The 13,959-nt window shown below is 38.4% G+C and overlaps 1 protein-coding gene across 3 annotated transcripts in view; it reads left to right on the top strand.

Moving 5' to 3' along the window:
• LOC145668977 (calcitonin gene-related peptide type 1 receptor-like) overlaps nucleotides 1–13,959 on the top strand; it is a 789,948-nt gene that overhangs the window by 732,654 nt on the left and 43,335 nt on the right. For all 3 annotated transcript variants that reach the window (XM_081737282.1, XM_081737283.1, XM_081737284.1), the window contains 2 exons: nucleotides 7,334–7,554; nucleotides 11,092–11,467. In XM_081737282.1, coding sequence (XP_081593408.1) covers nucleotides 7,334–7,554; nucleotides 11,092–11,467 — 597 coding nt within the window. The remainder of the gene's footprint in view (nucleotides 1–7,333; nucleotides 7,555–11,091; nucleotides 11,468–13,959) is intronic.

The following is a 13,959-nucleotide window of genomic DNA, read 5'->3' as shown; positions in this document are numbered from 1 at the left end:
CTATGAAGGGAATAACGTAGCTGCTGTGAGAAATTGTTATCCCCGCGAACAGAGGCGTCATTTGGGAAGGTCAGGGGTCAATTGCCCTCTCCAGAGTTTGAAAAATGCTTTCTTTTTAAATAAATTTATACTAATACACTATACTACTGAAAAACATGAAACTTTTATGTTCATTAGACAATGCTTGCCCACCCAGGTAAAATCTGAGATAACGCTACTGCCCCCGGGACAACCCTCTGAAATCATTACTCCATGCAGATACTGAATGTGAAGTTGGCTGTTTGTATAAATATCTCTAGAAGAACCAGTTTAGTTTCGCCGTAACTTTCCATGATTGGAAAACTACTGCCAAACTGGATTGTTATTTTCTGTTTTTATCAGACGAAAGTGCTAACAAGTTTATTTTTTTTAATATTGCCTCGTTGGACAAGAATGTTATGAATATCAGAAAAATGGTACCACTTTATCTTCTATTATTACGTATCTTCACCAATGAGGGACAGTGGGAGGGGATTTCTGAAGCTGCAGAGCAGACGAGAAGGAGTGTTCATAACAGCAAAAGAAACGTCTGAAAGAAATCTTCTTGCAACGGAACATTTTCACATCTTCTTCCATTCTTGTTTGGCTCCATTTTCCGCCTTGGATTTAGTGGTTTCCGCGTTCGTATTTGTTCACGGTGCTCCTAAAATGTTCCCCGAGGGAATCCTTCCTCCTGGTTTTGCAAATACACGTCAATAGTACATTCGCTTCGATCCATTTGAAAATGTCTCTGCGTATCCTTGCCTCTTACATAAATGTTATTTATCCACTCGAAGAGAAGTGTCAATGTTATACACGCTAACCTATTCATACATTTCTCTACATGTCACCGGCTCCCCTTTCTCTGTAATAACTTTGGCTCTTGTGTGTATAGTTATTTTTTTCTATGTAGTTCGTTTAGTAATATTTCGATTTCCATCACATACCTGTCACCTGCAATATGGAATCTTAATTTAAGATTAATGTACACAGACATGTCGAAATTGTTTGATTCTAAAATGTATTTCAGAAATTCAAATATATATGCGAGAGTCATTCGGAAAGTAATGCCTCCAAGGTGATACTTTATTTGTGCTTGACAGATAGTCCCGAAATGGGTATCAGTGGAAAGCTTGCAATGTCAGTTACGAATGGTGACATCATTTTTCAATATAGTCCCCATTACGGGCAACACACTTGCGCCAACGCGAAACAAAATTTTTCATGCCGTCGGCGAAAAATTGTGGTGGCTATTTCAGTGGTGCCCACTCCCCTCATGTCCATGACGCACCCCCCTCAATTGTCTATCCGTGGGTGTTCTTCCATGAAAAAAAAATCTTTTCGATTAATTTTTACATTCCCTCAAACATATTTATATAGATTTTTAACCACCCCCAATATTTCAATGACGCAGTTTGCGTCATAACCCCCCTTTGTGGGCACCCCTGGCTATTTGCAACACCATTGACGAACTGCTGCTTCTACCTCCGCGTCACAGCTGTAGTGTTGGTCCGTAAGGTGATTCTTAAATTTGAGGAAGAGCCAAACGTCGCAGGGTGCCAGATCCGGACTATAGGAGCAGTGGCGTCTTTAGGGGGGGGCTCATCCGGCTCGAGACCGCATTGAGTGTTAAAGTTTTTTTAATGTACTTGCAGCGATAAGAGAAAAAACTCACGAAATTGTCATCTAACGTCTTTTGTCGAAATGCAGAACAAAAGGAAGCAAATCTACAACATGACCATCCATCCCTCTTCACCTCCACCCCCACCACACACAAAACAAACAGTTAAACACTTTTAACAAGCGAATATGTTATTGCAGCGGAACGCTTTTAAGCCCCACTCCAATTCGGCTCTCTCTGTTCTTGGCACTTTTCTCCTATGCATGTTTATTAATATATATATATATATATATATATATATATATATATATATATATATATATATATATATAATGTGTGTGTGTGTGTGTGTGTGTGTGTAATAGCCATACTTGCATATGGTTTCATGCTCAACATAAAATAGGCCTATGTCGTATTCAGTTTTGCTCAAAAATTTTCAGCCCCCCTCCACCATTGAAAATTTCTGTATACACCTCTGTATAGAAAGATGAGACACAATGTCAACAACACTTTACCAGCAAATGGGACAACTTTTTTTTTTTGTGTGTGTGTGTGTGGAGGAGAAGACATGTGGCGGTACTCCATCGACTGACGCTTCGTTTCCGGGTTGTAATGGTGTATCCACGAGTCGTCGGCGGCGATGAATGTTCCTGGGCATACAACCTTCCACAGTCAGAAATTCAATGACAGCCAGTGGCGTATTTACGATTTTGTTTCGGGAGGGGCTTTGTTAACTTTCGGGGTTGGGGTTTGCCTGGAAATGTGAAAATTCTGCAAGATATTTCATTTACTTTACTATACTAAGTAAGATTTCGGGGGGCGGGCTTAAGCCCGGAAGCCACTCCCCTAAATACGCCACTGATGACAGCCCACTGTTTCAACAAGACGTCACCACTGGATTCCATGGATTGCTCTATTATTCTGGAATGAGAAGACATAGGAAGGTGAAACAAGTGACATTCTATAGCCTAAATAGCATTAATGATAAATAGTTCAGAATGTTTGCAATACTATTGGTCAAGTAGTGGGCTTGAAGGCGTTACTTTCTGAATCACCCACAATATATCTAAATAACTTTGCTAATTGTTCTAAGAAACAACCGCGCAGTGTAAAACTACGGTCTTCCTTTTATATGAAGGATTTAAATTGAATATGCTCTTCAGAAAAAACAACAGAATAATAAGTAGGGATGCGCACGAGACAAGATTTGTGGCTGTCTCGTCTCGAAAATGTACTGTAAAAGCGGTGTATAACAACACATCCTGGTATCCTGGAATGTTTAATTTAAAATTAATTAAATATACGTGAAGACGTTATTTGCTACAGTACCAGCATTTAACGGCGAGAAATATCCAAAGATGAGACTTATACATGGGCAGAGTTAAGAATTATCTCCTGGGGGAGCAGGCCTTTTGTCTAGCTGGGGGGCACGGTAAATACAAATGAGAATTGAAGGATCTTATAGGTGGCATTTTTATTTTTTGTCAAAAAGTTGGGAGAATGCCCCCCGTGCTCCCCCATAACTCCGCCTCTGCACTTACACCTGTTGAAAGATCTTATTGAGCTGAATAAAACGAGCTCGTGCGAGAAAACGGAGGAAAACCGATTAATTTAACCGGTACACTTAAAACTAGATGCTGTACAAGTACCAAAGCACAATGCCACTTACTGCAGTGAAACATGCTGAGCAACACAATCACGAAACTCTTCAATATGACTCTAACAAGAGGGCAGCAAACAGCATGGTTAATGAAATACAGCACAAAATTACGATTAGCTCTAAAACTTGAATTTCTGTTTAACACAGTGGTGCCCACCCCCCTTATGTCCATGACGCACCCCCCCCCAATTGTCTACCCGTAGGTGTTCTTCCATGAAAAAAATATTCTTTTCGATTAATTTTTACACCCCCTCAAACATATTTATACAGATTTTTTACCCCCCCAAATATTTCAATGACGCACTTTGCGTCATAGCCCCCCCTTGTGGGCACCCCTGTTTAACATAATGTTATCTATGTCCGTTTAGACAGCCCCCAGGCCAGAGTTGGCGTGGGCCAATGAAAACTTGACCCACGACCCACTGACCCACCACCCACCACCCACCGTGACCCACGACCCACTGACCCACCACCCACTATAACCCACTCTGACCCATGACCCACCACCCACCATGACCCACCACCCACGGTGACCCACTCTGACCCACCACCCACCATGTACCACTCTCATCCACTTTGACCTATTCTGACTCACCAAAATCCATCGTCACCAACTCTGAACACGGTCCACGGCCTCTTCTAAACTGACTAAAGAGTTTACACTTGAAATAAAACAACACTGTGAAATTGTCACTAATCGGAGTTTGAATTTCTAGTCAATCGCTCAAGCACCACTCTGTTACAATAACAGTGGATCTGACCTTTACGATATAAAATGGTTAAGTGTTTGTCAGTGAGGAAATTGAAACAGTTCGAGGTGGGGGGAAATTAGTGTGTGCCTAAAATATACTTGTACTAAGGGAGTATTCTTTCAAGTGTTAATTTCTGAACGCATTCCACAAGAAACTTCTATTCGCAGGAAAATACTCCTGTACAATATGGGAAAGGTTATGGTTTCTCAGTTCACAGTATTTTTCTCCCAAAAGACTTGAAAAATCAGTTGTTCATAGGGTATAAAGGTGCTCGGTTACCCTCTGTGAGAGCATCTCCATAAAGTATGCTCATAATTGTAATTTGTGTAATCACTAAAACACCATGTTAAATTTAAGTTACAAATATGCATAATTGCAATTATTATGAATATTTATTCAAAGTAGTTTGCCTAAAGCAAAGAAGAGACTTACTAAACATTAGGTACAAAGTTGAATAACACAAATAAGCAATTAGTAATTCAAGTATACATTTTCCGTAACACGCAATTTTCCACCTTAAAACAAATCTGAAATCGGATTTATTACCTGTTGGTAACTTTTTGGCGGTAAATCATCCGCAGTGGAATGATGTCCATCCTTCAGCCAAGAAATAACTAGCTCGTCTACTTTGAGCTTGTCTAGCGGTGGACCATTAACATTGATGAGCAACAAGTTAGACAATGTTTGAGCACTTAGTGTATTTCTAATATTAGTCATCTGTAAATTCATAAGGGGAAATTCCCGTTCGCACTCTGTCGTGGAAATTGATAATATTTCTACCCGATTCTGCAACTTCTCATCGACAATCTACTTGTTAGACATAAGTATGATAACGATTTTTCTTGGTTAGGTTTGAAATACTCAGCAAGGAGTATCATCTCTCTATCACCATACATCTTTTCCATATCGACCATGTCAGTTGGTAATGTCGACCCATGTAGAAAAGTAACTTCATCTACCACGCCTTTGATAGGGAATCTTGTGAATAAATTATCAATTAAAGCCTGATAAACTGATGATTTCTTATTTGTTTATAAATTTAATTTTTGTAATTACACATGAAGGCTTTATACCATTACCAAGTTCCCTCTCCCGTCTAGAGAGTGAAAGGGAACGAGGTTCCTGGAAAGTGTTCAGAGTTGAATGGGAATTTCCCTCCTTCTTCAACTTCAATTACCACACTGCTGTTTGCCATGTGCCAAATTACGATGAATTTCAATTAAATTATCATAGTATAATTATTTCTTTGTTGAATTATCAATACTTTTCAGTGGAAAAAAGGATGAAATTTCAAAGTTCCAAATCAAAGTACGTAGACCAACGTAAAGGGAGAAAAAATGTAAAATTTTCCATACAATTATGCGTACAATCCAAACTTCAAATTTCCGTGTAATTAAGCTTGCACTACAAATTTTATGCCTATTTTTCTCACAACTTTATGGGTTGATTGTCCTGTGCTGTAAGCGCTTCAAATAATAAACATAAGCTTCAGCAATTATTATAGCAGAAAGCAATGGATATGTGAAGTCAAGCACTGTATTTTTTGTTTCTGATTTTTTCTTAAATAACATCGATCGTTTTCGATCATTTTTACAAACCAACTCACTACCGATTTTCCATATATAGAAAGTGCCCCCCCCCCCCCATAAAGGAGAATTTTAAAAAATGCTAGGACACATTCTGTTTATTTTCAATAAAGAGTTAATACACTGAATTTCATCTCCGTAAGTTTAACGGCTTGCGAGATACTAATTTTTTTTTTTCGCAAAAATTCGGATCCTCACTACCTCCTTAGGATATTGTGCATTATAATAAAAGCAATATAACATCCCAGTTTGGATTAAGGCCTAACTATATACCAAAAGTAATTTCATTTGACTGCAATTTGACCGTGATGATCAGGCACACATAGTTACATTCAATTTTTTATATAATAATTTATATATTACAGTGATTCAAAAATGTATTTTTTCCAGTAGTTAGCTCTAAAAACTCACAGGTCTCGAAAACCAAGTAGTAGTATAAATCCTATTGCTATTATTACTATTAAAAATATCAATATCCAAAAGTGCCTGAAGTTCTTTTTTCACTTGGTTAGATATACTCACCTCAGGTAAGTAGACAAACAAGTGGAAAAGAAAGGGAAATGAAGGTCTTGAAAGTAAAACGGAGACAAATTTACCAGTCTTCAGAAGATACTGTCCACAATGCAGTGAGCAGAGAGGGTCGGTAGATCATACTGAGTCGGTGGGTCGCAGTGGGTCACGGTGGGTGGTGGGTCGCAGTGGGTCATGGTGGGTGGTGGGTCACAGTGGGTCACATGCTGTTGACCCACTGACCCACCCAGAAAACTTGACCCACTTGACCCACCGACCCACTCCATCTCTGCCCCAGGCCTCTTCCCGATTTTACCAAAACAGTGAAATGTTTGTGCATAAAACAATTTTAAGGTATTCAAAAACTAAGTCTGAATGGCACCCCCACCCCATATGTCGTGAGATAATAGCATATCTAGTTACAGCGTCCTCCTCCCTAAACAATTCCTTGGCGCCAAAATTGTTTCAGCCACTTACTTATCCATCGTTTGTCCACATTTGTGCTCTCAAATCATTTGTACACAAAGGAAGTGTGAGATAGTTCCGTATCTAGTTTATTCGGCACCTCTCACCAACGCCGATTGGCACCAAACTAGTCTCAATTGTTAGTGTGTCATTTGTGTGCGAAATGGAGCGTGAAATTTTTGCGTATCTCTATTTCGACAGCAGCTTCCCCAAACTTACCAATTGGCGCCAAAATGATTTCGGATAGGTTTTGGGCTCTTGGATCTAACCTAGAATGACTAAAACGATTGTTATTCATAGCTCTTTTGCCTACGATTAAAAACAAAAGAATGAACTTATCTATTTACATATAGAAAGAGACACAGGGGGAATACTCGATAAAATTTGTCATAGTGAAACAAAATTTGTACAATTTGCTCTCCATAAAGCTCTAAAAAAATAATATTTCAATTCTTCTTTTCCTATTTGGTGGAAACAGAAAGGCCATATTCATTCCCCGCATTGGTTCAGCTCTTGAGTCTAGCATAGAATCAGGGGGGGAAAACTGAAACCAACTATGGAATTCAAAATCCGGCATATCGGTTTTGCGCCCACCATTACTTGTAATCATAGGTTTATTCACTTTCGTTATTATTATTATTATTATTATTATTATTATTATTATTATTATTATTATTATTATTATTATTATTATTATTATTATTATTATTATTATTTTCAGCTCCCGTGCCAGATTCTTCATGTGGTGAATCAGTATTTTTTGGTGGCCACGTATTTTTGGATGTTCTGCGAGGGCCTCTACCTCCACACGTTGCTTATCATCGCCTTCGTCAATGAAACCAGGATAATGATTTATTTATATGTCATCGGCTGGGGAATCCCCGCTATATTCGTCACTGTATACGCCTCACTGCGAGCATCCCGTCCAGAAGAAACAGCTGAGTAAGTACTTTTTAACCCTAGTAGTTAGCCTATACAGGGTGTTTTAAAAAACACCGATAACATTTGGGAAGTGATTCCTGACACCAAGATGAAACAAAAAGTGTAGACCAAGCTGGGTGCACAAATGCTTCCTTTCGGAGTTATAGGCTGCGTAGGGAGTTTGGCCACGGGCATATAATTTGAAGTACTCACCGACTATCTCTATAAAAATTGTTTTGGAAATACCGCAGGATTCTGAAACATGGATATTTGGATAGGGCACATACTGGTTCCGTGAAGTCTTGACCCGACTACGGTAGGTCCCATAGTATTAGCTATGGACCTTTAAAGTTTATTTTTTTCATGTTTCCGGCAGCGTATAACTCCGAAAGGAAGCATTTGTGCACCCAGAATAGTCTATACTTTTTGTCTTATATTGGTGTCAGGAATCGCTTCCCAAACGTTGTCAGTGTTGTTTTGGAACACCCTGTAAAAAAAATCTTTAATGTTTCGGATTATTACGTCTGGACTATTGTAACACACATTTATTTATAGTTAATATAGCTGTGTTTAATATCTGTTCGTTTTCAGGATTAACTACTGATTTGTTTTATGGCAGGAACATCGATTATTATATCAATCCGCCTCACACACAGCGTATTTACCTCACACACCCTTGATCTCAAACTACGTACGTTAGAGACTATACTGACTGTGACGACTTGCGAAGCCTGGGCTCTACACCAATCATAGAACTGCTTTGCCTCGCGTGTAATACATCGGAAGAATTCGGCAAGAGTCGTAGAGTTCCCTTCCGAACGCATACTTGAGAAAACGTGAAAGAGAAGTGCCCCAACAGTGTTGGCAAACTTAGAAGAAATGGCAAACAAGCAACAACAACAATAAAAAACAGCACTTAAAGAACTATAACACGAATACTAACAATTATTCAAATTAAACGGTAGCAATAATAATAACAAAAATATAAAATAAAGGAAACAAAATAATGAAACTCTTCAGCAATGCAACACTGCCCTCTTAGTAGATGTTCTCCGTATAGCGCGATAGACAACACTGGCAAAATTTTATGGGAGGTAGGTTGATGACTGGGACACAACCTTGCGTTCTATTGGATGCTTGAATTAGTAGTTCTAAGTCAAGCTTCACGACTCGTTGCGATCACTATAACACTCCTCCAGCACAACGCTCATGAGCAATCTGATTGGTCGCCTACCTGTTCCCTGGACTCTTCTTCGCATATTATCGTCAAAGTGGCACTGTTGTCAGGTTACCTGTCATGTTATCAGTTAATGGTTAAAACGGACAGGTATTATCTAACTTTAATTGCTGTCAGGAATAACATTTTATGGTGAGCACATACAAATTCAAAATATTTAAGTAGAATGTAATCAATATGCTTCTTCTGTATACAATGCAGCATTTAAAAGTTACCAACAGTGAGTTCATTACATCGCAACAACATAATGTTAAAGCGCTCATCTGTGATATCATCATCTCCAAGTTTAATCATAACCATGTGAGTTTATGATAAACAATACCGTATATGAGAATTTCCAGAAGTTCTTCCTACTCCTCCCACTTCCTCATTCCACCAGTTACACTTATAATTCACTTCCATTTATCGCCCACTTCCTTCAAGGCATAAAATGAACACATTTTATTGACTTGCTCTTTCCTTTCTTGAGAAGAAACCTTTTTAAAAAACACATAAATTATGTCGCTTAAAGTTCCTCTATTGCTGGTTATTTCATGGCGTCAAATCACCTCCATTTTCTGTTCAGTGTACTGTCATTCGGCCGACATCAGCGCCATCTTACATACTGTTACTTACTTTACTTTTTATGTTAGATCTTTGAAATGACTGGAAGAAACTATATGTAACAACAGTATAAGAATTTTGTTTGAGTATGGAAAACGGGTAGATTATGCCTTCAAGGATATGTAACAAATTTCTGTACGTAATATTCAATCAAGGCGATCCTATCTTTAATACGTAGCTTATAGTGTATATTTTAAGAACACTACGAGAGATATTTTCTCTCTTTAAAAATTAAAAATTAAATCCCTGAGTCAGTTCTAAAATTTTGAAGATATTGTGGTGTCGGCGCTTAGAGTTACCTATCAGACGAAAATTGAGTCTGTCTCGTCTCGAAAAAGTATCCTGAAAGTGATGTCCCATCTCGGACAATATGTATCGGTTCCTGTTAGACTAGCTGTCTTGTTCTGTATCTCGTGACGAAAATTCTGTCTCGTATCTTATGACGTAGATTCTGTCTCGTAGCTCATGATGAAAATTCTATCTCGTATCTCGTAACGAAAATTCTGTCTCGTATCTCTTGTCGTAAAATACTGTCTCGTATCTCTTGTCGTAAAATACTGTCTCGTATCTCGTGATGTAGATTCTGTCTCGTAACTCATGACGAACATTCTGTCTTGTGTCTCGCAACGAAAATTCTGTCTCGTATCTCGTGACGTAGATTCTGTCTCGTAGCTCATGATGAAAATTCTGTCTCGTATCTCGTTGACGTAAAATTCTGTCTCGTATCTCGTGACGTTAAATTCTGTCTTGTATCTCGTGACGTAGATTCTGTCTCGTATCTCGTGACGAAAATTCTGTCTTGTATCTCGTAAAACAAGTAAGTTTCGGTGGCACTGTGCCTCAGTAGTAGTGCGTGGAATCCCTGGTTAGATAACCGACAAAGTAAGTTTATGGTGAACAACATCGTGTCCAACGGTTTTCTCGGGTTTCTCCCGTTTCCTTTCGCATTATCATTCCACCAATTCTTCCAGCATCATTCACTTGCCTTAATCATCTTGTACCTTAGTCTAACGAGCATAAAAATGGTACGTTATAATTCAATTGATACAATTTGTGCCGTGTGACAGTTGCTTTCTTCTGTTTTTTCCCTTCTGCACGTGGTCATAACAATCAGCCAAGAAGGACTGTTTCTATGGCAACAACACGCTCAATCAATTGTAGTGGCTCACTTTCCACCCTTTCTTCACGTTGCCAATTTGAATATAAACAAATGCACATTGTTTTAGTCGAATGTTAACTTTAATAGTGGACCTGCTGGTTATTGAGAGATTTCTTTCTAGTCTTCTTTTGTGTTATTTAATTTTGTAAAACTGAAATTTACTTGCAGTGAATAATTTTGTGTTTCGTGTATATTACTTCTGTAGTTTCAATACCCGACGTAAAAGCTGGCAACGCAGCATTGAGAACCACGTGCGTGCAGCGAGCTGTCACAAGGGACAAGTAGTATCAATTGCACTGTAAACTTAAAGATTTCATTAACATAGAAGTTTCAGGAGGTGAAGATGATTGCTAGGTGACTGAGCCCCTCTGACCACTCCTAGCTACGAGCCGGTTTGAATTTATGTTAAAGTGCAGGTCAGAACGCAAACTTCGAAATTAAACAAAAAAAAAAAGCGGTCCGCAGTCCCTAGTAGAGAACTCACCACGTCTTTTCACAAGTGTGTGTAATTGAATAGATAACCTGATTCACACTCAAACATGTTTCGTTTGTTTTTCAGGTGTTGGATAAACGAAAGCAGCTACCAATGGGTGCTGTCAGGACCTGTTTGCGTATCAATATTTGCCAACCTCATATTCTTGATAAACATTGTACGTCTTCTGTTGACGAAGCTTCGAGGCCATCCATCAAGTCCCAGGAGGAGTTCTCGCAAGGACTCTAGATCAGGGTCAAGAAGAGGCAATCGTAACCAATCAGGATCGACGAGGCGAGACATCAACGCCCAGTCAGAGGTGACCCGGAAGGCCATCAAAGCCACTATCATATTGATACCCCTGTTCGGACTTCAATATATGTTGATACCATTTCGTCCGGAAACAGGTTCAAAGTACGAGAAAGTATACCAAATATTATCAGCAGTTGTTGTATCTTTTCAGGTAAGAATTTTGGATTTATGTAGAAATTTTTGACAAATTTAAACAAAGAAACCTGCATATAGGTATACCACAAGCTACTTTACATGTAAGACTTAATGCGAGGGGTATTCAGACTGTTTTGCAATTACCTTCCATACTTTTGTAATCTAATGAATACTGAATTTTAAATAACCCAGTTCGATTCAATTAACTTTGACCTACGAAAACAAATATCTTTCAGTGCATATTCAAATCTGCACAGTCTGAATGAGACAGGCTTCTAAGTTCAGTCTGGTCACAGTAGATTGCGGTTAAACATGGACAGGGTGGAAAAAAATCATGATTTTTTAAATAAAAATCATTTTTGCTGATTTTTTTATTTAAATCGATTTTTTTGATTTAAATCAAATCTTTCTCCTCGTATAATACAAGTCGCGAACTGGAGAAAAAAACATTAGGAATTAATATTAAATGACAATTATGCCATTTAAGTGAAAGTATTTTGGTTTAATTTCGAATTAATCCTCAATCGTTAACCTATTTCAATCCGAAACAACATTTCTTAAGCATTAAGAAAAAAACGTACAGCAACGTTTATCAACATGACACTTTTCTTTTCACGGAAGTTCCTGATATTTGGCAGGAGTATATTTTTTAAGAAATCGAAACTAGCCAGCGGCACGAAATACATGTAAAGTACATAAATTTCGCCCAAAATTAACTAATTAACTCTATGGCCTATGGAACCCGGAGGTTCAATGCCGCGTTCACGGAAACTCTCCACTGACTTCTATCCTTAGCCAACTGGATCCAGTTTCTATTTTGTATTCCTATTTCTGAGAGATTCATCTTAATATGGTCATCCCATCTGCGCCTAGATTTCCTAACGGTCGTTTTCCGATTGATCTTACAGTTAAGAATTTGAAAGTGTTCCTATTTTCTTCCATCCTGGCTACATGACCTGCCCACCTGAGTCTCCTAGACTTGATGACCCTAGCAATGTTTGGTAAACCGTATAAATTATGTAGTTCCTCGTTATGAAGTTTCCCCCATTCCCGCTCCTCTTGGGTCTGAATATTCGTCTCAGGATCTTGTTCTCAAATACTTTCAGTCTACGTTCTTCCCTCATAGTAAGCGACCATGTTTCGCAACCATACAGAAGCAGGGTGTCTACCAGTCATGGAAAGTCAGAGAATTTGCAGAGTCAGGGAATTTCATTGTGTGTCAGGGAAAAATTTTTCCCAGGCTGTGAGGGGTGAAGGAATGCCACTAAAATAGTCATAAATTACAGGTAAATGAATTGGTTCGGTTGTAGAATATTGTATAAGCACATAAACAATGATGAAAACTTGCAGTTCACTTTAAATATATGTTGGGGGCTCACTGGTAGAGCGTTCACCTCCGGTGCTTGGGTTCCCTGGTTCGATCTCAGCTCACGCCATGTGAACTTTGTGATGGACAAACACCGTGGTCGTGGGTTTTCTCGGGGGTTCTCCCGTTTCCTCCCACTTTCTTCATTTCATTCATTACTCATCATCACCGTCTCCTTTAGCCTAACCGGTATAAGCGTGGGACGTAAAACTGAAAGATTTCATTCTCATGATTTAAATATAAGTTACTTTTCATGAGTTACTAAGAAAAAAAAAAGAATGACAGGGAAAATTATAATTTTGTCAGGGAAAGTCAGGAAATTTGATTATGCTTGCTTGCTAGACACCCTGAGAACAACAGGCATATATATTTTAATCTTCAAATTCCTGGACAGAAACAGGAATTCCCTGCTTTTAGTCGACATTTCATTTCTTCCTAAATATTGTTTTCGTCTGTTAATATTGATCCTAGATATTTGGAAGAATCCACTTTATCAAAAGTATTATTCGATATTTTAACGCATCCAAAATTTGCCGTATTACGATCCCGAGGAACTTCTATGTATTTAGTACATAAATTTCGCCTAAAGTTTTAATTTTTTTGTTTTGTTTTGTTTCGGAAAGGGGATCGGGCCCCTCTAAATACGCCCCTATTATCTGGAAACAAACAAATAGACGTGGACATAAAAGAATTTTTGTGTTAAATGTCGATGGTGATTTCTCCGTTGGAATAGTTAACGATTTAAAAACCCTATGTTACGAAGAGAAGAAAGCAGGATTCACCAGTTACCCGTTCAAAACGGGATTTTCCCTAATCATCCTCTGCATGATACTCGTTTTCATACTGTGCTGTACATACATTTGAGTCTCATTGTATTATGATTATTATCTTCCATAATCGAAATAACAGAACAGGGTTTTACTTATTTTCACTATAAATTAATTTATTTCGGAATTTGACTTAAATCAACGATTTTTATTTTAAAAATCAAGTGATTTAAATCTTGATTAAAATCGTGATTTAAATCAGACTGATTTAAATCAATCCACCCTGAACATGGATTTCTCTAGAGAGAACGTTGAATTTACACACGATACAAGTAAGGCAGGATTTACCTCTAGGTCCGAGCCTAGAGGCGCATA

Source organism: Thermobia domestica, chromosome 13, assembly GCF_964235325.1.
Source record: "Thermobia domestica chromosome 13, izTheDome1.hap1.1, whole genome shotgun sequence".
In the NCBI taxonomy this organism is placed as follows: Eukaryota; Metazoa; Arthropoda; class Insecta; order Zygentoma; family Lepismatidae; genus Thermobia; species Thermobia domestica.
Note: the sequence above shows the minus strand (reverse complement) of the source record. Positions and strands in the feature narration are given on the sequence as shown.